We start from the raw sequence: 27,688 nt of genomic DNA on the forward strand, positions 1-27,688 counted from the left end.
ACAAACTCATCAGGTTTTCCTCCCCAGACAGAAACCTTATTTTCTGCCAATGTGGCCCAAAAAATTGCTGTCAAGGGTGAGAACAGAGCGACCTGTGTTGCTCAAGGAAAAGTCTAGACAATGCGGTCGCTGTGTTCGACGCAGAGCTCGCGGCCCCCTCGACAGCACTCTCTTCACCCACATCAGTCACGACCTCCAGCCCCCACTCCGCAGCAAAAGCACTCCGGCTTTCCCCCTGAAACGCTGAAACGGAAAACAGCACCGAGATCACACCACGAGCAACATGAGAGCAGAGATGGAGCGTTTGTTAGGGGAGTCGTCGCTATGGAGAGGAACGGCAAATATGAGAGCAGAAAAAAACGCAAAAGTAGCTGCTGAATGCTTGTAAATTTAATTGCTTTGGCTACAATGCATTACCGTGAGGCCAACAGGGAGACAGTAGGCTGTGCTTGAGTGAAGCGTAATCGATTAATGGCTGAAGAAGAAAGAAAGAGGACGAGGCTCTTATTCCCACACTGGCTCAGCTGAAACCTCACGCACTCGACAAACATCAGGATCACATGGTGAATAAAGCTCTTGTTAATAAGATATAAAACTGTACCGACGTGTACTCAAAGATTAACAATCACATTTAACACCGCTGCCGGTTCCTCGACCAGACTGCGTGCTTCAAAAAGTGCCTAAATCATCCGGATTATTTAGCAAAAACACAGTCAGCACAATTCACTGCTGCACTTTGAGATCATGGCTTGGAGAAAAAAAACATTTCAAAGCATTTGTGATGTTTCAAATTTGCCATAGAATGGACATAGGATTCATTTGAGAGGTGGAGGTCCAGGGGTGATGGGTGGAGGTCGATGGAGAGAGGAAGGGAGAGGCAGAATAACAGCTGACTCATCCTGTGGGGGTGTGGAATGAAGGGCTGGGCCAAAATACTATTTACAACACACTTTTCCACATCTGTCACGATCAATAATTATCACATGTCACATGAGAGTGAAAGTTAAAAAAACAGTTGTGTTTAAGTCATTTTTAGCTTTTTCCAGACCTTTATTTTCTGGTTAATGTCCACAGATTTACACTAGCGTCACACTTTTATTCATCAAAAGAGTTGCAAAATGAATAGAAAATATAGTCAAGACATTGACAAGATTAAAAATAATGATTTTTATTCAAACTTCCAACTTTTCTTTTATCAAAGAACCAGCAAAACTGTTTCCAGCTGTGCTAACATCATTGCACAAGGGTTTTCTAAACATCCAATAGCCTTTTAGCGCGATTAGCAAACACAATGTACCATTAGAACACTGGAAATGAGCCTCTATACACCTATGTACATATTCCATTAAAAACCAGACGTTTGCCGCTAGAATAGTCGTTTACCACATTAACAATGTATAGACTGTATTTCCGATTAATTTAATGTTATATTAATTGAAAAAAAGTGCTTTTCCTTAAAAAAATAAGGACATTTCTAAATGACCCCAAACTTCTGAGCGGTAGTGTGCATCACATGAGAGTGAAAGTTGAAGAAACCACCTTAGCTTTTTTCAGACCTTTACTTTTGGGTTAATGTCCACAGATTTAGGTCTCCGGTGTCTGGCACTTGTTCACAACAGCAGGACAATTTTTAGACGATCAACATACAAGAAACGGTACACTTGCCCATTCACTCGCCGCGGATCCTCCATCAAAGTTCTTTCTCACACGGTCTCACAAGGACATGGTGTGAATATCTAGACTTCAGCGCAGCGAAGGAAAAAATGTGTTCTGACAAAAATCCGCTCAATATGTCAGTCTGCAACCAACCGTCGAGCCTTCACGTCCTCCTCAACATTCATGTGCTCAGCTTACAATCCCAAACCGCCAACATCTTGGCCTCCATTCTGTGATGACTCGGAGTTGTTCTGCCTCTCTCTCACACATCATCTCAACTTTGTTTGGCACATGTCTGTCAAGACTCAGCCACAATCTTAAGGTCACCATCTCTTGTAGCTGGAGGAATCTGCGCGTTAGCCAAGCCGCTCAGCGTTACGCAAGGAATCGATTTACTCTTGAACACTGAAACACGGATGAGCCGGAACATCTTGTTGCCCTCTACAACTGCAGGCTGTACGACCTCTCACAGAAACTGCCATGTTTATTTTTGTAGCTCCACCAACTGCACACATGAATCACTAAATCATCAAAAATATGATACGTCTGTCTGTGTGCACGAAGGAAGTTGAGTTTCAGGATCAGCGAGAGAAGAGGGGAAAATAAATTGCCATTACTGACAGAGCTGAACCACAAAGAGGAGCTTCATCTTTAAAGGCAAATTACCTTTTTTTGAAGAATCGTTTTGAAATTGGAAGTGATTTTTGAAAAAATTAGTCTTAGGATGCTTTCACACCTACAGCATTTGGTACGCAGCAAACGTGTTTGGTCCCTTGGTTCGGTTCGTTTGCGTAGGTGTGAATGTCATCTCGGTGCTTTGGTGTGCACCAAATCAACCGGTCCACTTTATCCGCTCTACTTTGGTACGGTTCCTCAGGTGTGAAAGCAACCAAACCAAATGGAACGAAACGGTATAGTTTAATGCATTATGGGTATGAGATGAGATACGGGATTACCCCGAATTTCCACCGGGCGCGTCAGCGGCGCGTAACATCAGCGTCGGTAATGCGCCCGGTGGAAATCGGTGGTTAGGCTTGTTTCCAGTGCCGATGGTCTTCGCAGTCCATTTTGGTTCGTTTAGAACATTGGTTCTCAAAGTGAGGCCTTCGGGCCAATGGCGGCCCGCAGAAACATTACTGGCGGCCCGCAATGAATTACAGCCCCCAATTACTAGCTATTTACCCAGTAGATATATGGTAACAGAAATGTGTTACTTGGTATTAACCTGTAATTTAAAGGTAAGAACCATTGCCAAAACACTGGGTAATTACCCAGTAAATTATAAAGTGTTTGGTATTAATATTATAATATATATTAATTTGAAACTGTGTATATTAATATTATATTATTTGGTATTACTTTGGCGGCCCTCAGTCCAATGTTGGGTTCTTAGGTTGGCCCTCAGGTATCAAAACTTTGAGATCCCCTGGTTTAGAACTATGCATATGTGAAAGCAAATATTAGAGGATCAGGAATTTGTTTTGAATAGCTAATAGAAACACATCATCATCATCACCATCGTCATCAACAGCAGCAAAGACGGTTATCAGGCTGAAAACGGAACGACACAACTGGTTCATGTAGACAGATGAAGAAGAAGAGAATAGCACTGTAAAGACAATGGTGCCTCTCACTGCATCCTCTCTGCTGCTTTTTTATTTCCGTCTCAGAGCTTTAAAAGGACAAGAGGGAAAAGTGAAGTGGAGAGTGTACATGGATATGAGACAGTCACTGTACATCTCAATTAAGGGGCCTGTCTTCGCCGCAGGACGTGGTCTACACACATAGCAGATCAAGGCGGGTGTCCATCATCGGCTGCCTCGACCGCAGAGGCTGAACTGAGACGAGACGGGGGCGCACAGTCTGCGAGGGATTTCCCGATCGCAGAGCGACAGAACCGCAGCGAGAGGCAGCACAGATCACAAACGTGCACGACAGCTATTTTCTCATTTATTTGAAGGCCGGTACTTGTTTTTTTCTGACATTTTATGGTCGTTTGCTGCCAAGATTTCCATTAAGGCACAACTCGTGTACAGATGGCACGATACCACCGTGATATTGAAGCTCTTAACAACATATTTGTGCCATTTCGAGCTCTTTGGAAAGACATAATTCTCTCCAATGTGTCACAAATATGCTTCTCCGCCAATGAAGACGTAACCAGCTCTAAACATGACTCAGCTAAAATGCTGTTGCTGATTTTGATTTCAGGGTAAAAGCAGGAAGTGAATTTCAATACCTTTTTAAGACTTTTTCAAGACTATTTTAAAACCTTTTTGCCACTTCAGCAACACATATTTAACTTACAAAACAGCTTTAGTTGCAATTAAATCTATAGAGCACACTTTTGGGCGATTTCAAGGTCTTATTTTGTGTCAGGAGGAGGGCGTTTTGATTTCTGATATGATTAAAAAATAATAATTTTAAATTACATTCCAATGTTTTATTAATTTCTGCTTGATTTTAAATTGTTTTAATTTCTGTAATTGATTTGGTTTTAATTTTCTTGCCTTTAAAGAACAATGAATTGCCTTGTGTACGCGGGGGAGGAAAATAAATACATTCATTCTATGGACAAAATTTAATACCGCATGAAATCACGATTAAGAACTTTTAATACTTTTTAAGACTCGCAGACACCCTGGATTTACAGTTTTACAGTCTGTGCTTAGTAAAGCATGCAATATATAGGATTTCGGACCAATATCAAGTATCGCTCATCCCTACAAATAAGTTTCTTTGCTCCATATGACAAAGAAATCACAAAAACTAAACTTTGTGGACAAAACAGCCAACATTGAGGTTCTACCTGGAACCATTTGCTTTTGAAAACCCCTTTTCCGAAGAAAGGGTTTTTCAAGGGTTCTTGGTAACACTAATGGTTCCAGTAAGAACCATTTTGATCCTTTAAAGGGTTCTTGATGGAACCCTCCAAAAGGGTTCCAGGTGGAAGTGTGTAACTTCTGTTGCCAAAGCACTGCTAAGTGTTGCTACTCGCCCAGACTTACCCCACGCCTCAGGTGAAAACTGCAGAGCTTTTTGAAAGTACGACACTCGGTCCGTAATCCAACTGTTCCGTCGACATTTTGTTTTGGTACCTCACTACTCTACACTCTTAGAAATAAGGGTTCCAAAAGGGTCCTTCTACAAGGGCTGAGGTTCTACCTGGAACCATTTGCTTCTAAAAAACCCTTTCCCCGAATAAAGGGTTTTTTTAAAGGGTTCTTGGTGGAACCCTCCAAAAGGGTTCCAGGTGGACCCTTTATAAAAAGTTTCTACCTGGAGCCAAAAAGGGTTCTCCTGTGAGGAAAAGCCGAAGAACCTTATATGGTTCTACTTAGCACTAGGAGGACACATTTGTACGCCATGTTGTGGGAAGCAAACAAAATGACAGCTTAAGTGTGAGAGAGAAAGAGAGAGAGAATGAGGTTTCTGACATACTAAGAAAGACTCGCTCTGCAATTTACGAACTCTAAATGCTGCAAATACACACAACAAAATTACACCACTGCCTACCGAGCAGCAACGAAAAATCTGACACTCGAGTGATTCCATGTTTTGCTTTTTATTTTTGACGCAGAAGCCTGAGCGCATACAGTCGGTGTCCGACTTCACAGGAACATCTCAAACTCGCCGTGAAGGGCAGCAGACGGAGCAAAGCGTTGATCGCTCCCACTGGAGCCGCCAGTGTTTTTAGATACATACATGACGCTGTAGCTGCAGGAGAGACGAAAGCCTCCACCAAACCACACGTGTTATATCATTATGTAAAAAGAAAAAAAAAATGAAGAGAGGGAGAAGAGAGGCTGAGGAGTGATATCTGCGGGTGGGGGGTGTTACAGTGCAAGAGAGAGTGAGAGAGAAAGAGCTGCTATGACCTACTTCCTGAGCTCATCAGCGATCGCCTCATTTCACACAGTGAAGACACACAGTCAAGACAAATACATGCACGTACACAAAAACTGGACCAACGAGTGCGTATACGGGGAGACGTGCACACACCAACTCGCTTAAATACATACAATTAGTGGTCGGCAAAGTTCATAAACAATCCAGAGGCCTGTTCGACATGTGGATGAGTGCTTTGAGCAAAGGATGAGTGAGAAGAAGAGAAGAGAGTCTTCAGGGCACTCGCACTCTCACACAGCGAAGTGATTACATAAAACTTCCATTTTGATGGGTTTTAAACCCTCAATCAGGCCATGATACACTATACCACAACAAATACACAATCATAATGATATCAAATTATTATGGTGAATGTATAAAAAGGTAATTAATTGTTAAATGAGTTCACATCACGCTGATTATGCTCCACACGGCTCTCTCTAAGGGTTTCTTTTCCCTGTATTCAACCAATGAGCGACTGTGGGCAAACAATGATGTAGAGTTTGCTTCCAGATCAAGCTTTCATGGCTTTTAAGAGCGATAAAGATAAAGATCGTACAGAGAAGGTTCTGACAATGACTGTGTGGGTGAGACCACCGAGTGATGGATTTTACAGCAGGGAAGGAGACATGAGTACACTCTTAGAAATAAAAGTGCTAAGTAGAACCATATAAGGTTCTTCGGCTTGTCCTCATAGGAGAACCCTTTTTGGCTCCAGGTAGAGCCTTTACCCTTCTGGAGGGTTCCACCAAGAACCCTTTTAAAACCCTTTATTCAGGAAAGGGGTTTTAAAGGGTTCTCTGGATCAAAATGGTTCTTACTGGAATCATTAGTGTTACCAAGAACCCTTGAAGAACCCTTTCTTCTGGTTTTTTTTTTGCTTTTTTTCAGAAGCAAATGGTTCCAGGTAGAACCTCAGCCCTTTTGGAACCCTTATTTCTAAGAGTGTAGAGTAGTGAGATACCAAAACAAAATGTTGACGGAACAGTTGGATTATGGACCTAGTGTCGTACTCTGCAGTATCACCTGAGGCTTTGGGTAAGTCTGGGCGAGTAGCAACACTTAGCAGTGTTTTGGCAACAGAAGTTACACACTGAGGCTTCTATTACCACTGATCGATGACTGTTTTTGTCTATAAAGTATCAAAGAATTGGTCGGAATTCAAAATATAGACAAGCACAAGCCGGAAATAAAACTTACTGATAGGCCAAATAGTTGTGTATTAATGACACAACTATAGATGAAACACCTAATCACTGCAGCTTTCGTTAAAACCATTAAATATGACTTATTATTTAGTCAAAGCTGGTTGACAGGCCAAAAATACTGTCATAAATTCATCAAATCGTTGATATTTTAATGATTCTTTAATGCTCCTGAGTAAGACTACAAATATATTAAACCCCTATCTGACAGTGAAGAAAAATAATGAATGATCTCCCAGCCCTGACTCCAAGCGTTAATTATCCATTACAAGGCTTATTTCACACAAACAACTGAACAAATAAATGCTTGAAAAAGAAAAACCCTTTAAGACAAATCCAATTCAAATAGGCTCGACATCCATTATACATGCACATACACTCAGACATGCTCTTTCAACTCTGAGACAGTCCACATCCCCCCTGAGAGTGAACCTGTCTTCTGGACTGACTGACTGACTGACTGACTGACTGACGGACAGGGCTTTCTAAAAGCTCCCCATCAGAGATGAGGGGGAAAAGGACCATCCTAAGAAAACGAGGCTCTCCAGAGACACCGGGTGATACCACTTTCCCTGAGCAGCGGGGGGGTGGGTGAGGATGAACTATATGAGTCTTCATTCCTAAGTGGCATGTTAGTGGGTGGCAGTGAAACACGAGCCTGTAAGCTTGTGAAGGAGGGTCCTGGTTGGGGGTCTGGTTGCTAGGCAGCCCGTCGATCAGAACAGGATGCTGATTGGCTTGTGTGCGTGTATATGTAAGTGTGTGTGTGCAAGATGAACATACACCATTTTATACATATATATATATATGTATATCACATTGATTTATGCTTTCAGTTCTTCCAAATGTCCAAATAGGTACTTGAGCTTACCAATACCAAGTAACAGCACACTGAGAGAAAATAATTACTTATCACAGTGTCAAAGCTTTTTCATCTCAATTTCACGTCTTAATATCCCCCCCAAAAAAGAACAGTCCAAGTGGGGACGATGATAATACCGCCTGGTATTTTATTCACTTCAAATTAAATTTTAAAAAAGTTCCCATAATCTGCAGGATGAAATAATTTGCACAGCACATAATTTAGCTCCTTGGGGGATTTTTTTAAGCACCCCCCTCTCGCTAACAGGGCAAAAAAAACAGAAGAAGAAGATTAGATTGAAAGTGAATCTCTGGGATTGCAATATGAGTTTTAAGACATTTTGGATTTAATTTGCAGCCCAAAGAGAAGAGGAGACAGAAACGAATGTGCAGAAGGATTCTGCGAGACAGTAATGATGAGTAATAAGCTGGCACAGTCTGTCTAAGGAGATAAGAACAGAGATAGAAGGGAAGATGCAGAGAGCTAAAGGGTGATGATATGGGGGGGGGGGGTTCAGGAACATAAAGAGACGAAAAGAGTTATAAATGAAGACAGAAATCGCTGAGTGTTTGTGTGGAGGAGGGAAAGGAGACATGGAAAAGCCTAGCAACAGGGAATGCCTGAAATAGCTAGATGGCCGGAGATAACGTGACGCTGGAGAAAGCCTGATGGCTCGGGGCATGTGCTGCCGTTGTGTTGCCGAAGCATGGATGAGTCCAGTGGTGACAGGAGCAGCAGGAACTCTCTTCATCATATGGCAGGTCACATGACATCACAGCATGAGGGCCTGGAGACTGGTGGGCAGCAGAAACGCTGACCGCGTTGATCTGGATTCAAACACAATCCATCCCAAGAACAACGCTCAGTCATCAAGACCAAGACCAAGACCACTGTGCACTCAGACCAAACCTTTAGAGACTAAGATCAAGTCCTGGCCAAGACCATAGTGTACCCAGATCAAGACAAGACCAAGACATTTAGGGGCCATTTAAGACCCTAAACATGTCACCAGTCCATTGCAGGGCAAACACACAAACAAAACTTAAAGTGCCCATTGACCGGAAGTACCGATTTACTCTGTTTCTTGGTGTGTATCTGAGATATTACCTCTTTTATGAAGCCCTAAGGTTTCGAAAAAAAAACAGTTCAGCCACTGCTGAGAACGCTGGGTTTTATTGTGTTCTCGGGCTCTGCAAGAGGTCTAAAAAAGCCCGGAATCGTGACATAAGGATCCCTTCTCCTGAACAGCAGATCCTCCTGCTCCGGGCACTAGTCTGGGCACATCTGGTTGCGTACATTGAACCGCAGAAGAACGTCCGTTGTGGAGGTGTTTCACTTGCAACAGTGTCTTCTGACTCTGGGTCCGACTCCGGGTCAATGTGTAAAAGGGACAGCAACTAGGTTTTTGACCATAAAACAAGTATTAATGTATGTAAGTAAACCTCAATAACTCACATATATGTGCGATAGGACCACTCTATGGGGGGTTTACGGTCAGTTTAGAGTGTCCAGTTAGCCTATCTGCGTGTTTTTGGACCAAAAAGGAGGAGAAAAAGCAAACTCCACACAGAAAGGCCCACAAACTGGGATTCGAACTGGTGACCTTCTCGCTCAATGCTAGCCACTGCTCTGCCGTGTGAACCCTGAACTCAACTCAACTCACTCTCTGGAAATTAAAACAAAATCCCATTAGAAACGACTGTACATGACACACACACACTCATCTAGAACTTCAGTCTACGTAGTAACAGGCCGATCACTGAGCTGATCTTTGACTGGACTTTCACGGATCAGTCTTTGCCAATTAAACTATTACATCGAGTCATTTTCGCCAAGGCACAGACGTCCAATCTGGACTCCTCCGTCTGTACAATTGTTCACTCCCACTGGGAGAACATTACTGCCCACCACTAACAAACCATTTCACACACTGTCCAACTGTTCAGGCGTACAGTGTTTGCTCTTTCAATTCTTTCTAAATACCTCTTTTTTTATATATATATATATATATATCATCTTCTGTTGCTTTTGCAATTTGGCACAATGTCTTACGTCTTTACTGTAGAGCACTTTGAAGTGACCAACTGTTGAAATTTACTAAAATACAATACCAGTGCCCGTGCTCAAATGATGCCTGAAAATGTGCTTTAAAGTATGGATTTTGCATATTCTTGAGTTTGTATGTGAGAATGAATGCTTGTTCGTGTTGGCCCTGTGATGAACTGGCGACCTGTTAAGGTTGTTCCCCGCTTTCTGCCTTATGTCCGCTGGGATTGGCTCCAGGTCCCCCCTCGAGCCTCACGTGGAGTATAAAGTGGTCCAAGCCCAGTTATCTGGATTCTAAATTAACAGATGGATTAACACATGCACCCCGGGCCACCGCGTTTCCCCTCTGCTGAGCCTCAAGGAGCATGAAAACAGCTCAGGCACAGGAATTAAACACCGACATTTGGACTGTTGTTTTTGTCAGGCAGGTACAGATGCAACAGGAACCTGGTTTTGATTTACCATACCTTATTCCCATAAGAGAAATTGTACTACACAGATGTTTAGGACAGATTTTGTCCAACTACACTACCGTTCAAAAGTTTGGAGTCACTTAGAAATGTCCTTATTTATGAAGCAAATGTCTGTTTTTTAATGGAATATGTACATAGGTGTATAGAGGCCTATTTCCAGCAACCTTCGCTCCAGTGTTCTAATGGTACATTGTGTTTGCTAATCGCATTAGAAGGCTATTGGATGATTAGAAAACCCTTGTGCAATGATGTTAACAGAGCTGAAAACAGTTTTGCTGGTTTGAAGTTTGAATAAAAATCATTATTTCTAATCTTGTCAAATGTCTTGCCTATATATTCTATTCATTTTGCAACTCTTTTGATGAATAAAAGTGTGACTTTTAATGGAAAACACAAAACAATTGTTGTTGTACTAGTTGTAGTACCTCACACAGTAAGTAAGCATGTGGTTTGTTTTAAAGGATCTTCACAAGCCATTGGAATACATTGGCTCTGTTAGATAACTGGTAATGCCCCTGGTGGCAGTCGATCAATTTTCTACATTTTTAATGACCTTCAGATTTTTTTACTTTGATTCTGCGTCTTAAAAGAAATCCTACTGAACACTAGCCAAGTCCATACTCTGTGTCTCAGCTATCAGTGTCATCCACTGTGACTCAGGCAGCTATTCAGTCATCATTAGGCAGTGAACATCCTTTTAGAAATGGCTCTCATGGCTGTGGCTTTTCCTCGTTTCCTGCTCTGAGAATTGGGGTAAAGACGTGCTCTCTGGAAAGCTCTTGGCAGAGCAGAATCGGTAACTCGTGTAGCCACAGCAAACATGTGATATCACTGTTATTTGGCTAATCCCCTTAGAGCCTCCTTTCTTTGTCTCCAGGATGAAACCTGATACAGCAGCTCAGCCAGCTTTAGCCACGCGCCAATTACTGTGCCACATCAAAGCCTCTTAATACCAACCAAACGTCGCAAACAATCAGCGCACTTGTGCCAAGTCGTGGACGTTTGGTTCAGAAGCTGTTTGTGTGCGAGAGCTTGAACTAACACTGTCACGGCTGTGGGTTGCTTCCCTGTTTGGATCATAGTGAGGCTGCTTAGCTTGATTTCTACTTTGATTTTTTTTATAACAAAAAGGTGGGGGGAATTGAGTGGGGATGGGTATTGTCCAGTGGAAGTGAAGAAAAAAAGTGAAGCTGGTGGCCAGATGATGCTTTTATTTAGGCTACTTAAGAGGAGCTGGGGAGAGGAGTGGAAAGCGAATGGATGGGGGAGCTGCTTTAATCCTCTCTGTCACACTGTCCCGCTTTGTCAGACACAATATCAGGCCTCTAGTTTTTTATTCTCTCACTCTGCATCTCCCCTCAGTCGCCTTCGCTCTGATTCAGGCTGATGATCTGAGCCGCTCACTCTGGATCTATCTTCCGTAACTCTTATTTATCTCGTTCTCCTTTTAAAGCAGGTTCTTCTACCCGTCCGTCTGTCTGTCTGTGTCTCTCTTATCTGCAGCAGAACAAACAGCCTCATTGTGCTTTGCGAGAGCCATGAGGGCAGCAGACGGGGGGGGTTTGGCTTATTTCATTGAAACACGGATAGGATATCCATCCACTGCGGAAACGGAGCCTGAGCCGACTCTTAAGAACATGGGTAAAGTGGCGCTGAGGGTGGAACAAAAAAAAACTACTAGAAACACAAAGGGACGAAGAGGAAGAACGGAAAATTGATGAAAATGGATTAGGATAAAAAAGACTAAATTAAGTAGATCCAATGATGCAGAGTGAGTGAGGCATACAATGCACTAAGTGCTGCTCGATACCAGCAACATTGAAGACTGTAAAGTCAGCAAACAGGTCGCTGGTTATTTAGGGCTGCCAACACCAAAAGGTTGATGGTTTAACGCACATCAAACTCAGGGCCCGTGGGCCAGATGTGGCCCACCACGTCATTTTATGTGGCCCGCGAGTGATTAATTGGTCTCAAAAATCTGTGTTAAAATAGGTCTATGCTGCTTTAAGGCGTGCGTTGACCATAAACTACATTTCCCACAATGCATGGCATACATCGTGTTACCCGCAAAGTGACAGTACCGCCACTAGATCGGAGTATATCATTGTATATGAATCATGTGACGAGTGAAATTGAAATTGAAGTACTAAATACAAAAAGTTATTTAGCAATATGTTTACCTTTGTTTTTACATTATATTTGGTTACATTTATTCTGTATGACAGTTGCTTCTGGCCCTTTGAGGGTAACTATTATGCTGATGTGGCCCTCAGTGAAAATGAGTTTGACACCCCTGATTTAACGCCTAAAACATGCGTGTTGTTTGGGGAGCCAACAGAAAAAAGCCTTTTAAGATCTACTGCGTGTACCGTTTTAGACAATTTAGTGCAAAACCTGCAAGGAAAATTACACCATTTGAACAGAACATCTCTTCCTGGTGTCCCAACATGGTTTACGAATAGCACATTAAAAGCCTATTTAAAAAAAAAAAAAAAAAAAAAGAGTGTGTGAGGCCAGCCTTTAAGTAGAGCGTGGGCAAGCTGAGGCGACCTAAATACAGAGCTGCTCAGAGAGAGGGACTATCAAGGGTTTGTGCGGAAATAACTCTGAATTCCTGCCAGCGCAGAGGACCCGGCGACATGCAGCCGAACCACCGCGACACAAGTCTCTCTGCAGGACAACAACAGACTCCCAGAAATTATTAACTGCATCTGAAAACATAACGCAGTGCAACACAAACTGCACTTTCCAAAGTAAACGTGGAGGTCAGTCAACAGCACTTTAGCCCACTACTCAACAAATCAATCTCTGGGAAGAGGGAAGTTATTACACGGCTGATTACGCAGCTCATTTACGGGTCATTTTTATCCACTTCTACGCGTCAAAATTAAAATGGACAATACAAACAAGACAATAGAGGCCACACAGCCAGACTGCATTTTATGGAGGGAGATTAGCAGCTCAAACAGAACACTATTACAGCTATTATTTTCATCACAGATTCATGAATATTAAGATTTTTGCCAATTAAATGCAACAATAGAATGAAAATACCTCTTATAGTTGTTATAGTTTACCACAACCTCAGGAAAAGTATTCAGTAGTCCATTGTGAAGCAGATTATCCTACATCCAGAATAGTAAAGTAAAATAAAAGCATCTTATTTCTCATAGTTAGCGACGGCAGTGTTTAACAGGTTTGCTTCAAAAGTGATCATTAACCCTTTAAGGTACAACTCAACCATTTGGTCGACCACACTTTAAGTCACTATATCTCATTGAAAAATGCATCAAACTGAACTCACGAACACTTAATGTCACTTGTTCTGAATGTTGTACTTTATGAATTATGCAAACCAGGTTTATTATGAACAGACGCCTCAACCGTTATCTGAAATACTGTAGGGTCTAATTAAAAAAATATATATATTGATTGTCATTATTGTTATCATAAGTAAATAAAATAAAATAATAAAAAAATATTTTTTCTTGGTGCGTACCATAAAGAGTTTTATTCAATCAGCTAGTTGTTGCACCTGCACTGTAGTTACATATTTCAGACTAAATGGCCAAAACAAGCCTCGTCAAAAACAATCTCTTACAGTAATAAAATGTAAACATTGTGCATTGCCCTCAGTTGTGATGGCTGGCAGCCAGTTATATCTTAGAACAGAGCACAAACGTGAATCCTCCCACTGAAAACGAACCACCTTCTCGATTCAAAGTTACGCTGGAAAACACAAACACAATTTGACCCTTTTATACTCGAGCAGCACCTTGCCCTTGTTGGCTTTTCAATCATGAATAAGGAACAGCAGGAGCGAGAAGCAGCTCCGATTTGTCTCTTTATCGCGACGCGGGCGGTTCAAAATTGACACGGGGATTTGATCACACTGGCCTCTGTGGGCAGGAATCTCAGCGCTAACCGGTCACTCAGCCAGCTCTCATCCAACAAAGACAATTAGAGAGACTGTTACCGGTGGGTAATTTCAAAAGAAAGACAGAAACAGTGGGGCAGAGACACTTAGCCGTGGTCACACACATTGCTGGGATACAGCCACAGACTCGAGATCGTGAGATATCGCGTTCATTTAGCCACATTCAAGATAATTTGGGTTTCATTACAGCAAGAGATAGCAACACAATTCTGGGTCACAATTACAGCTAATAGTCATCTCATCGTAATTCCTTCCACAAAGGCAATCTGCTCCAAATAGGCTGTGTTCAATTAACCTGACAGCGGTGGCAAGCGTGTGGGTGATGTGTGGATGGACTCACCCTCAGCGCCTCTATGACCAGGTCTCGGGCCTCCAGCTCTCCCTCCATGATACTCAGCAGGGTGAGAAGCTCGGGCTTGCTCAGGTTATCCATGTTGAACTCACATTTCTGCAACACAGACCACAAACAGTTTGCTTTAAAAGAGGGCTGTGGATTAAACCCTACGGATTACCATTTTTGTGAGAGTGATAGTGCAGATGTTTTGAAGTGTGGTTGTTTAATGCTGTGTTTCCACCAGTTTGGTACAGTATGGTTCGGTTTGGAATGGTGTCAGACAGCAGACGACAGCGCAACAGACGAGCAGCTCTTTCCTACTCAGTTTGTGGCTGTTTATCTCAACAAGACGTCAACATTTGTATAAGAATAGACAGCGGGCATTGAAGGAGTGACCATGACGCTGTGAGTGAGGGTTTAGCATTAGCACATTACATTAGCTTGTCCCTCTAACTAGATAACCCACTGTATTAGCATTTAGCAAGTCGGCACACTATGTTAAACTGTCCCTCTCGCTAAATAAACCATTATTTTAGCATGTAAGCAAACTACATTAGCCTGTCCCACTAACTTGACAACCCACTTATTACCATTTAGCAAGTTGGCACGCTATGTTAGCCTGTCCCACTAACTAGATAACCCACTTATTACCATTTAGCAAGTTGGCACGCTATGTTAAACTGTCCCTCTCACTAGAAAATACATTATTTTTAGCATGTTAGCAAACTACGTTAGCCTGTCCCACTTATTACCAATTAGTAAGTTGGCACACTATGTTAAATTGTCCCTCTCACTAGATAACCCATTATTTTAGCATGTTAGAAAACAATGTTAGCATGTTCACTTATTACCATTTAGCATGTTAGCACACTATGTTAGCCTGTCTCTCTAACTAGATAACTCACTAATTAAAAAGATACTTTTTATGCAAATGCAATACTATTTCTCTTATTTTTTTCTAGTCAAGACTTTTTTTAATTATTTTAGAGCTTTGACAATAAATCATAAAATTACATTTCTCTTATATACTGTAGATAATGATGAAATTAATTTGCTTTGCAGCTACGACCAAAAAGTGGAAAATTAATTTTCAAAAAAAAAATCATATTTCCAAGAGAGCGCCAACATTTACTGATATGCTACTTACTCCCAGTGACCAACTGGCCTCACTGAGCGCTGCCCTCAAATTAGGCTACCTCGAAGCTGTTACGTTCTAATTACATTTTGCTAGGTCATTAAGCACCTTTCTGGCCAGTAGTGACTGCAGAGCTAACGGGTGGAAATGACTGTAATTGGGAATGACCTGACCACTTACATGCTTCCCATCATGCCAATTAAAATCTTTCTTCCGGTCTACTTGTAAAAGGCATGATGGCTGTGTTGCAGGGGTCTCGTTTCTCTGTCGCCCGATTTGTTATGATCCATTTAATCTCCAACAGAGTTATTTTATTTACTTTTTAATCATGTTGTGCTATTAAAACTTTATCAGTTACTGTTATTTTGGGAGGGGCTGCAAGAATGAATCTGCCTCAAAAGATCTTTAATGTACTTTATTTGTAGATTCATATTTAGTTTTCTCCAAAATTCGGTCAATGCAGCTTTTACATCAGTGACGGAATTTCACTGAGGAATATTGCACCTTTTAGTTGTTTGTAATGGAACAGGAAAAAGCTACATCTTCTATAACTTGTACTGTAAAACCATATCATAATCATATTATATTATAAGAAATGACATTTGAGGGGGACATGAAATAAGGATAGTTCAGTGATCAACTCCAAAACATCAGGTATGTAAGAGAACCTTATCTTTTCGATTGTTAAAATGCTTCACAGTGTGTGTTTCTTCCCTCATAAATGTCTGGTTAGCCAACATTCCTAAGGTAAGCGTCAAATTGCTGTTTTAAAGAACATTGTGCTCATTCAAAGCAAAACCTAAGTGAGGAAAATTGGTGAAATTCTTGACTGGATAGTGATACAATTCTCAGAAGACCCTGTGCATTCCTGTTCAATAAAGGAAAATAGCCTAAATCTAGATATAAAATAATAACAATAACACCATCAAAGCCACCGCTGCAGCAATCGGTGATATCTGAGGAAGCCACATCCAGCTGCATTCTCAACATCTGGAAGCTTTTCCTCAGACTTTCTGTTCTTTCATTTAACAAACCTTAATAAACCAAGGAAGAAAAGTGAAGGAAGCACATCAGGCAGATTGCTACCTGCTCATTCTTGCAAAGTTCAATTGGTCGCCAGCCATTTAGGCCTGATTTACAAGCCAAGCATCAAAAAACCCCAGCCAAGCTTATTCCATTTCATCAAGGAGACACACACACAACACATTTCCAGAGGTCCTGTGCACAAACTTTGACTTTAAACAGGCCCGCCTGAGTTTTCAAACTAGCGGCTGCCTTCTGTGTGTCCTTTCCACACTCCCATGACATTATTTATGTCACTGCAAAAAGGGGGGAAAAGTTCAAGCGCACACAACTGGAACGGTAGCAATAAAACCATATGAATAAACAGGTCTGTGCTCTGCCGTGGAAAAGCATTTCTTATGAGAATGTAGCCAGAAAATCTTTGCTTGAGAAGGGGGTGAGAATCACAAGGTACCAGAAGTGCAGGATTTCTCCATTTATTCACAATATTACACCATAGCACCTTAATTTGATCATTCAAATATCAATATTTTGCGAGTCATATCAACGATACAAGATCAAATCAATATTTTGACCCACCTCTACTCTTGAGTGACAGGTACTGAGTTACTATCAAGAAATCAACCTTTTACACGGGAAGTTTTGCATCTTCTCACTCTAACATTGGCCTCCTCGGTGCTGAAATTTCACTAGTTTCACTTTAGTCAAGCCACCTTTTTACTAACGTGGTTCAGTTCCAGTAAGAACCATTTTGATCCAGAGAACCCTTTAAAACCCCTATCCTGAATAAAGGGTTTTAAAAGGGTTCTTGGTGGAACCCTCCAAAAGGGTTCCATGTGGAACCTTTATAAAAAGGTTCTACCTGGAGCCAAAAAGGGTTCTCCTATGAGGACAAGCTGAAGAACCTTATATGGTTCTACTTAGCTCTTTCTAATGGCGCTTTTCCACTAGCTCTATGCTACACGGCACTGAGCGACACGGCACGAAACGGCACGGTTTAGTTGTGTTTCCACTACAGAGAACGTACCTTCTCAACGTGGGCGTGGTTATCACAACACGGCTGCAACCCGGCTGCGCGAAACTGCTATGACGTCCTATACGCGAGACACACACGCACATAAACAATGACGGACGTGGACTCGTTCTGTTGCTCGGTCTGTGGCATTTGTTCACACACAGAAGAGAAGATCGCCAGAAAAAGCTACAGGCGGCAAGAAGAAATACTGTGGAGGAGTACAGAAAAGTTTGGGAAGTCATACAACATGAAACTGAAGAGGAGATGTTACTAGACGACGAGTGAGGGTAAGCTAAATATAGTTGCTATCGATAACTAGCTCATATACAGTACTGTGCAGAAACGCTGTTGTTCTTTGAGTATGTAATACTCACGCATGTCTTGAACCAGAAACATTAATTAAGGTTCCACTCCAGTATTAACAGAGTTGTGTTATTATTCAAGTGTAAGGGTAGATCACACTAAATACTGGACACCTGTAGAGGATGTTTTTTTAAACAACAAAAAACTGCATACATATATTCTGATTGTGTTCCAGTAAAGTGAAATAAAAATAATGATTCCTCTATTGTCATTATAGCAACAATCTAATGGTGGCCTCAGACTTCTACATAGTACTGTACAAGTGTACAGTGTAGTAATGACCGAAAGCAATCTCTATTTTTGGTATTCTGGTATTAACGTAAGCATGCTGCCTGTGTGTTTCAGATGGTTCTGTCACTCCTGAAAAGGAATGACTGTGGTGTCCAGCTGGTGAAATCCATGGTGGTGACCTGCTGTGCTCTGCATAACCTGTGTGAAAATCATGGTGAGACCTATGACACTGAATGAGATGCACACACAGCAGCTACAGTGGTTAAACCTGTGGTGGCAGTGGCACAGGGTGTAGAGGAGGGCAGAGATGTAGGTGAGGGCCTGATGTGTCACTTGTTGTGAATTTGTAAAATGCTTTATTATTGTACTGTTTTTCACTGAATTACAAATAAAAGTTTGTACTTTCTGCAGAGATGTCTCCTTTTGTCTGTATACGTTGTGTTTGTAAAGGCTGCCACAATTAAAGAAAAAGAAAAGAAATACGCATGACGTAATCACATAAGTCACATTGTTGTTTATTCAAACAAAAAAACACAGCAAACCAAAGTTAAAGTGCACAGCAAATCAAATAAACTGTACATAGGTGGTGGAGTCCTAGGACAGGAGGGAGGAAATAGGTCACATGCTCCTGCCACCTATTGCCTGGACAAGCTGCCCAATCACTCAAAGGAATGCGTGGTTGAACGCAGCACTCTCGTGATGTGGCGGTCACGTTGTGTCCGGTTCCACTCCTGCTACTGAACATCTTCCACCTGAAGCTCTGCTAGGACAGCCGTGAGCTTCTTTTTCTCTTCCCTCCATAACACTATAGAGAAGAAGAAAGGGGTTATTAAGGAAATACACAAATGCTGTAAATCATGTTTATTATTTCTTACCAGTTGCACAGAGCTGTGGTCTGTGGCGAAGTTGGTGCCCCCGATAACGAAGCAGCTGATGGCTCTGCTGGGGTGGATGAACACTCCTCACATATGGAATGGGATTCTTGAACAAAAGAAGTGTATACATACGCTGTAATTACATGCATAACAATATATATATATATATATATATATTCAGCCACAGACTGAAACACCCTAAATGAAGGAGCTTTATCATTATTATTATCCTTTATTCCTCCCTGCAGCTGTTAGCTCTCAGTAGACAACATATAACCACGCTCCTCATCCCATGTGCAATATACTGTCTTTTTGCAAAAGTGTAATATAGACATATAATATCCGATGCTCATTCTCTGTCTATAATGTAAATATAGAACCCATACTGTATATTCTGGTCAAGTCTGTTTTAACACGTAAAAACAAAACGTTACACGGTAGTAAGTGTAATTCATGACTTGTACAAATCTGGTTTCTTTTACAGGTTTACGTAATGTTTTGTTGTAGGTTGAGCACCTAATAGCGACATTGCTAACTAGCTAGCCAACTACGTTGTCTCGTGTAAACAGACGGACAGAGATTACCGACACACATGATGTTACTTTTATAATGTCTTGTTTAAGCGAGTTTATTCTCAGCAGTAGTTAAACGTTGCTCTCAGGCTGAAAATAAAAAACTTACCGTTGGCGTGTGCGGAGTTATTGGAGTTGCTGTGTACGCCGTGAGCGGACATCGACTCCCGGTAAGACCTGCTCGTTACGGGCAGCTCCGTCCAGCTCTCTGTATTTTGTCGTCTCCGACTAAACACAGGACAGTCTGGACCTCGTCGTTGGACCATGGAGTGTTCTTATGCAGAGTCGCCATGTCGAAGTATTTGCGCGCTACTATTTTTTGAAAAATGGTGAAATAGACTCCTGCATCCTGTATTTTATGTCGCGCTCATGACGCACCCAGTGACGACACTTTTGGCCAATCAGTTGCCGGCAGTTTTGACCAATCAGCGCATAGTACCTGCGCATAGTACCGGCACCCATGAATGGAACCTCACCACCGCAGGTACTAAAAATAGTGCCGAGTTCCAGGTACTACGCTAGTGGAAACACTCGCTAAACCGTGTCGTGTAGCGCAGTGCCGTTTAAAGTCGGACCGGTGGAAAAGCGCCATAAGAGTGTACATAATTGGGTCATAATGTGAAATTAAAGAAATTAAAGTAGGTGAGATTCAACGGGAATGACTGATGTACGGCCTTCGAGCCTTTACCCCCTGAAGTATTTTCCCCATTTAGAATTGAAGGACCAGTGATGGAAGCTGTCCTGTCATAGGGACTTGAGCGGTGGGTGAGGTCAGCTGAGGTGAAGTCAATGGGTGGATTGGACCGTCTCTCTCGTTCTCTCTCGCCCTGGCATTTCAGCACAGTGAGCAGGTGAGGGAACAGACACTAATTTGTTCCATGAGCTGTGAGTTCTGCGCCAAGGGCATGAGCAGCCACGCCAGCACTAAGAGGCTCGCAGTTAGCCCCGGTCCACTTAATAAAGCCCGTGTCCACTCAACTGCTCGCTGTGTGAGCGTTCCTTCTTTGTGTATTCTAGGCCAAAGCCTTCAGCGTGACTCACACTAGAGGGTAATTGGCCAGATTTCGATTCCTGATCTGACAATCGTGGTTGGAAGGTCTACGTAGGGGCTATTTGACCAAGAAAGAAAGTGATGGAGTGCTGCACCAAACAACCTGGCCTCCACAAACCCAGTTGAGATGATTTGGGATGAGTTCGACCACAGTGTGAAGGCAAAGCAAGCCAACGTTCAAGTGCTCAGCATCTCTGGCAACTCCTTCGTGGAGAACCATTCCAGGGGATGACCTCATGAAGCTGACTGAGAGAATGCCAAAGAGTGTGCAAAGCTGTCATCACGGCAAAAGGTGGCTACTTTGAAGAAACACATTCTGGTTTGTTTAACAAGTTTTTTGTTTACTACATAACTCCATGTGTTCCTTCCCAGTTCAGATGTCTTCAAAGGAAAAAAACCATCGAATGAGAAGGTGTGTCCAACCGTCCTAGAGAACATATCCCACTGCTTTATAATCCAATTTAGACAGAATTTAAAGACAGGCAGGGAAAGTGTAGAGGCAACTAAGAGCAGAGTTTAAGAGCCGCACCTGGAAAAGCCGGAGTTTTAATCTCGTTTCCAGGACAACCGAGAGCAGCAGATCAGCAGACCAGAGAGAATGTGATGGTACATAAGGTCGAAACGGATCACAGAGGAACGGTGGAACGGAACCGCTCAGACACTTCAAGGGATTCGTTTACCTACAACAATGCAGGGTTTTTTTTCGGGGATTCACATCAATCTTTTCAAAAGTTTTGTTCATAGCTTGTTATTTACTTATTTTTCCCTAAATTCTTCAGCTTGATCATTCACAACTATGAGTTACATCACCAGTGGCCCATTTTCTTGATTTTTCTCGCTTGTAAGATGCATCACAATGTCGCTGGTTCCGCAGTGCTGCAGTCACATAACTTTATAAAATAGTAAAGAGTTACATCACACACATATACATACAGCAGCAATATCACTCCAGTGTCAAGGCTCTTACATGACACGAGGGAGTCCAGCAGCAATTTATTTCCCTACCTGTCAGAACCCTGAGAGAGTACTTGCACTACTCCCAGAGTTTGACCTGAACCCGACAGGCATTCTCGTGTTTTTTTGTGTGTCAGGTCCCGACGGACTCGAGTCAGGTATCTACCCGTGAGACAAAGATCAACAGTAAATAATAATAATGATAACAAAAAAACACCACAGTGTATATTACATTACACAAACAACAATTAATGTAGGGCTTCTGCTGTTGTCCGTGTGAAAACCTCACGTTTTGTAAATTACAGTTAACTCTGTGTTTTAGTAATGGTTCTGTGCTGCGATTGGTCCTCAGGACAGGCCGAGATAACACTGCTCTGTGCCGGCCACAGAGGTGGAGCTGATCACCGCCGACAACGTCGCTGCCAAACTATAAATATGTCATATCTTAATACACAAACCGCCTGTTTAGACTCTAACTGGCTAACTTCTCGCCTCAAATGATCTTAAAACTGCGTTCCGGGACACAGAAAAATATTGATTTCAGGTGCGAAACGGCCATTGTTTCAATGTTATTCAGCTGCAACAACAACAACAGTCTCTCTCTCTTGGAGGCCATTTCTCACTGTAACAAGAAGCACAACAACCTTGCGTAGCGACCCCTACTGATCGGGCGGGAAATTGCAGTGCGTATCGGGCACCACGACGGAGAACTATGAAAGCTCGAGGGGTCTCTGTGGTTACGCAGTCGGATAATGCATTACGCAGTCGGAGAAGTATAACCGTGGCCTTAAGGTAGGTCACATAGTTACAGCTGGATGAGGTTAACTGTCGCCAGGTTATAAAAAAAAGTATAAAAATTGACTTTGTCGTGGTAATTTTAAGTCCTAAAAACAAAGCAGTGCATAGCACCTATTGTGCTGCTGTTGCCTTTGTTATTTATTGTTCTTCCTTTGAGTACTATGATGTAATTTTGTACTTAGCCATGGTCATAAAATCTAAAAAACAAGTTCCTGAGTAAATACAACTGTAAGCAACGTATCTGGACAGCGAGATAAAACAACGTTTGGATGAAGCAGCCCTTCAACAGTTTAAGAGTATGGTACCTGTTCCTCTTCAATGACCTCTGCAGCTTGTTTACAGGATAATCTCACACCCCTCCTCCTCCTCTCCCTCCCTCTCTGTATCACAGAACAGAAATTTTGTTGTCGGGAAGAAGAAGCGATGACATTTCAGCCACTTGTGTTAATGGCACCTCTCCAACATGGCAGCGTATCCCACATTAACCACAGGAGTCCATTACACAATGGTCCAGGCCAAGTGTTAAAACCAGGCTCGGGGGCAAACGTGCCACATTTAAAAGTCAAATTATATTCATATATATATATAGTTAAAGTTTAGTAGGTTTTCAAAGCATCAAAACAAAATGGCGACAGAGCAAAGAGAGGCTCGTACCAACAAGAATTAAACTTCTTATAAAAGAGCAAATTCTTCATTTTAGATGAAGAAAAGTAATCAACAATATATAAATCTGTTAAAAATGGATACTGGAAATGACATGTAATAATGACCATTAAACATGTCATTACACTCTTAGAAATAAGGGTTCCAAAAGGGTCCTTCTACAAGGACTAAACATACAGCTCCATGTCTACTATAAATAAGTGATCTGGTCAAAAAGAGTCTCAAAAAATCAAAACATGAACTCCAACTACAAAAATGAAGACGTTAAACTCAACTCACTTCAGCAGAACACGTTGTAGACGTTCCGTCTGTCACACTAATACGTGCATGAAGGTAAAATGAGTGGGAGGTGACCGGCAGAGTGCCTGTCAGTGACCTCTGACCCCCTCTCCTCACCGTGAGGACTGCTCCTTCAGAGTCCTCACAAATGAGAAACTTCCCCCACCAAGGGTCAACAACGCGGGGTCTGACATGTTTGAGCAAAGACCAGGGGGGCTTTATTTAACCATGGTGGTGTTGGCGGTGGTGGTGGTAGTGTTGGGGGAAATGGAAGGACATGGAGGCTGGAGCCCACTTTTGGTTGCTGAAGCCTGGACAAGGAAGAGCGACGGTGTGAGCTGAGTAGGTTGCCCCCCGGCTCCCATGACCGCGGCGCACCTGTTCGCTTCAACGCTAAAAGTAAAGTAGCCTCGAGGCAGTTCTGAGCGCTACTGACACGGTACTCCCAGCTATGCCAGCTGAGTCACTGAAATTAAGACCAATTTAGAAAAAGGTGTCTGGTGAACAGGGGCCCTCCTCCACCCCCTCATCCAGCACACTGCCTCGGCCCTCCATCCACCCCCACAGCACTTCTCCCACTGCTACACTCTCTCTCTTTCTACCATCTCCTTCAAAACCCACCCCCACCATCGTCCACCCACCCACCTACCTACCTACCACTGGGACCACGGCTGCTTGGTTTCAACCAGCCTACCTACTTCAATCTCCGCTCCCAACGAGTGCCATTCTCCGCTCATTTCGCTGGATGTGCTCAATAACAACAAGAACGAGGGCAAAATGTCGTCAGGTTGACCAAAAAAAAGATGTAGCAGTTGCATCATGGAGGCAGAGAAGGTTTTAGGGGCCTCCTGCTGAAGATTATTTGATGCTGCTGCCAAGACACACACACACACACACACAGAGAGTGAGACAAACCACAACTAGGTGTGTGTCAACATGTGAAGCTCAACAAAAGGAGCGCTTGAGCAAAAAAGCTTTGTGTTGCTGGAAACGACGATCAATGCACGGCACTGGAAGGAGCCGCATGTTAAGAGGGTGATCTCGTCTAAAGGATGGAACAGGACGGGACAATGTATGATTTTATTATGCACCGTGATGGAAAAAGCTCTCAGAGTAAAAGCTGATTGTGGTGATTTTTTTATTTTCTGGATAATCACGTATGGAGAGAATCCACTCTCAGACACCTAAACCCTTTTCTAACACATAACTATGCTTTATTTTCTAATATTATTTGGCAACACAAGTTAGGTTTGTAATATTAGTTTCCTCATAAATACAGATATTCATCCAATATTTGAGCACATCTTCTGGAAGATGAAGCACAGGAATCAAATGAAATGAGGCAGAAGTTCTCTGTCGATTTCCATTTGTACAATGAAAAGTGATTTCAGTTCATTTAAGAGCCATTTTAAAAGGTTCCAGTGTGTAAGAATCAGTAGCGTCTAATGGTGTGACTGTAGCAGACTGTAACTAACAGAAGACTCCTCTGCTCAAGGAACTACGGTGGCCTTCACATACCAAAAAACGAGAAAGGCAATCAGAGAGTGCAGACCTCCGCCAGGGCAGCTCAGCCCCTCACAAAATAGCGATAAAATTAGTGATGGCGTCTACGGATCACACCCTAAAATGTATTCACTTGTTCCTGGTCCCATTGCGGACATTTCCTGACATTTTCATCCAAATCCGTCTATGACTTTTTGAGTTATGTTGCTAAAAGACATACAAACAAACAAACAAACTCCGGCGACAAACATATACCTCCTTGTCGGAGGTCAATCATCTCAAATGTCTACTTTAAAAACACACGGCACAAGATGGCAGCCCCTCTGTAAAGCAAGGCCACAGAGTGGGCGGAGCCAATCTTCTGCTACGATAACAGAAGTACAATTTTACGATATGTAAAGTGTTCAGGTTGCCGTAGAAACATGGCGGCCTCCGTAGAGGAAGGCCCTTGCCTACATCACATATAAAATACTTGTTTTAAGGCAACAAAAACCCATATTATTATTATATCATTATAGTATTAAGTGATTACTAGAGGTGGGCACTAGGTTAACGCGTGTTAACCTTTGTTTCCATGCCGCCGTTTCCATGACGACTGACCGGAAAAAGACGCGTGTGACGTCATGTTTACGTGCCGTGACACCGGAGTCAAGGCACCGTTTAGCAGTTAGCTCCGTTAGCTGCGTTAGCTCCTTTAGCACCAGTTAGCATGACTACAGTTGAGCTGGAACGGTCTGTTTATTAAACAGAAAAGAGCAGCGCTACAAATAACCAGCTGTACCTGTGTACTGCATGTGTGTGCCTCTGTTTTTAAAGTTTAGCGTTACTTTACAGACTAATTTTAACAATTGGGAGTCACGTAAACATAATGTCACGCAAGTCTTTTTCCGGTCAGGCTTCATGGAAACGGCGTCGCCAATAAACTCTCCTGAATATTACACACTGGACCTTAAATCGGTGCATGTTAAGTGGATGACGGTAGATGCACTGTATGAAAGTGTGAATGAATGGCTGTGAATGGCAAAAACTGCATCGTAAAGCGGCTTTGAGCAGTCATCAAGACTAGAAAAGTGCTATAATCATATAATATCTTGATATTGTGGCCATTATAGCGTGAATCGCAACTCATTTTTATATTACATATCATATTATACTCATGAAAAAGACGTTTTCATATTGTCCCTTTGCTTATTAGCAACAGCTAATAGGCAAAATAGGCAAAGGGACAAGATGACAAGTTCAAATTTGACAAAATACATACTATACATTGTTTTTTGTAAGTTTACTAATATTAGCACATTTGGTTTTTTATATTTATATCCAAATGAAGCGGTTTACGAGCCATTTTAAGTGTTTTAATCCTGAATTATGATCACAACAAAAACAAAATGATACATTTGATGTAAGCTAATCCTTGCATGGAAGCCTGTGAGGATCCTATGCCTGATTGTAAATAAAGAAAATGTCACATTTAGGGACATTCACATGAAATATTGAATAATCATAATTAATTTACGCGTAAAAACGGACTGTGGTCAAGCAGCAGCCTTGATAAAGCTGCTATTATCAGCTTAGGACTGTGGTGCAGCAGCAGTGACCACATCCACTCACTATAACACCGTAACAATGTCTCTGAGCTCCAACCTGTGTGTGTGTTTGTAACCAGCGGCGGAAAAAAAAAAGAAAAAAAGACGCAGAATAACAATAAAAGTGGAGAACAAAAGAAGCAGCTGTGGTGTGGAGGAGAGTGAGTCAGAGTCAGGTCTTTCACTGACTCCTTCTCTCGTTTATCACCGCGCACCGACGCGAACCTCTTGTTTTCCTCCAGACATTTGTCGCTGCCGCTGCTGCTGCTGCTGATCACCGCTGTTGCTTCACGGAGCGAAAGAGATGCGCACCGCGATGCACACACTTTGCGCCAATAAAGCCACGCACGGACAAGACAAAAGAGAAAGCCCGGCTCAGAGCGGCTTACAGTGCAACAGTGATATGTGTTCGGTGCATCTTACCGCGTCGACACTTCCCAGCACGGCGGCTGCCAGTGTTTGTACCGGGGGAGGCTGCTCTCCGCTGGCTCCCTCCGACGCCATCTTCGTACTGAAGCGGTCTGCTGGAGCGAGGGCGCATCCGGCACTCATTAACTATTGCGCTGCTGAACGCGAATCACGCCACGGGCGGCCATGGAGAAAACACACGGAGACGGAGAATCAGGCGAAGGGGGCAGCGAGTGTGTGTGTGTGTGTGTGTGTGTGTGTGGGGTGGGGTGGGGGGGGACTGAGGAGGACAGGTCTCCGCCGTGAAAAGCGCCGCCGTGTGCGCAGGCTGCGCCTGTGAGAACGAGAGGGGAGGTGGGAAGGGAGGGAGCGAGCGCTCCGGTAGGCGTGGACGCGTAAAGGGGAAAAAAAAAAATCCAGATGCAGCCGCGGTGGCGGTGCGCTCCCAACCGGAAAGGAGGTGCGTCCAGTCCAGTCTGATTGACAAGAGCATTTGTGGGACACGGATCTCTGACTGTAGCTGAGAAATATTGTTACAGTAAACCAGGACACAGGGAGCTGCTGCTGCGTCCCCCCCCCCCCAAAGTCCAAGCACCCAGGTAAATAAACACAGGTCAAAATATAGTGCTCAATAAACCCTTATTGTACTTATGTCATTAGTATTTTATCACAAAACTAAATTATATTGAGATGTTTTGTGTCTATCCTTGCAGGGCCGTAGCCAGCAGTTTAGAGACACAGAGGTCAAGAGCCCCCACCTCCACCCCAAACAAAAAAATAAATATTTCCTCACTGTAAAATTTAACCAAAACAACAACTACCAACATAACT

General features: G+C 42.7%; 2 protein-coding genes across 2 annotated transcripts in view; both read right to left on the reverse strand.

Moving 5' to 3' along the window:
• cttnbp2 (cortactin binding protein 2) overlaps positions 1–27,048 on the reverse strand; it is a 98,375-nt gene extending 71,327 nt beyond the window's left edge. The window contains exons 1-2 of the mRNA XM_083894056.1: positions 26,873–27,048; positions 14,408–14,515 (exon numbers count right to left, since the gene is read on the reverse strand). Of these exons, the coding sequence (XP_083750182.1) occupies positions 14,408–14,515; positions 26,873–27,001 (237 nt within the window). The 5' untranslated portion in view covers positions 27,002–27,048. The remainder of the gene's footprint in view (positions 1–14,407; positions 14,516–26,872) is intronic.
• Positions 18,774–20,031, reverse strand: LOC310931115 (uncharacterized protein). The gene is made up of 3 exons (XM_083894225.1): positions 19,725–20,031; positions 19,044–19,149; positions 18,774–18,973 (listed from the first exon to the last, which is right to left on the reverse strand). Exons 1-3 carry the CDS (start codon positions 19,879–19,881, stop codon positions 18,877–18,879), a joined length of 360 nt encoding a protein of 119 aa, XP_083750351.1. The 5' UTR covers positions 19,882–20,031; the 3' UTR covers positions 18,774–18,876.
• Positions 27,049–27,688: the final 640 nt, after the last annotated feature.

This window comes from Microchirus variegatus, assembly GCF_963457635.1.
Source record: "Microchirus variegatus genome assembly, chromosome: 8".
Lineage (NCBI taxonomy): Eukaryota > Metazoa > Chordata > Actinopteri > Pleuronectiformes > Soleidae > Microchirus > Microchirus variegatus.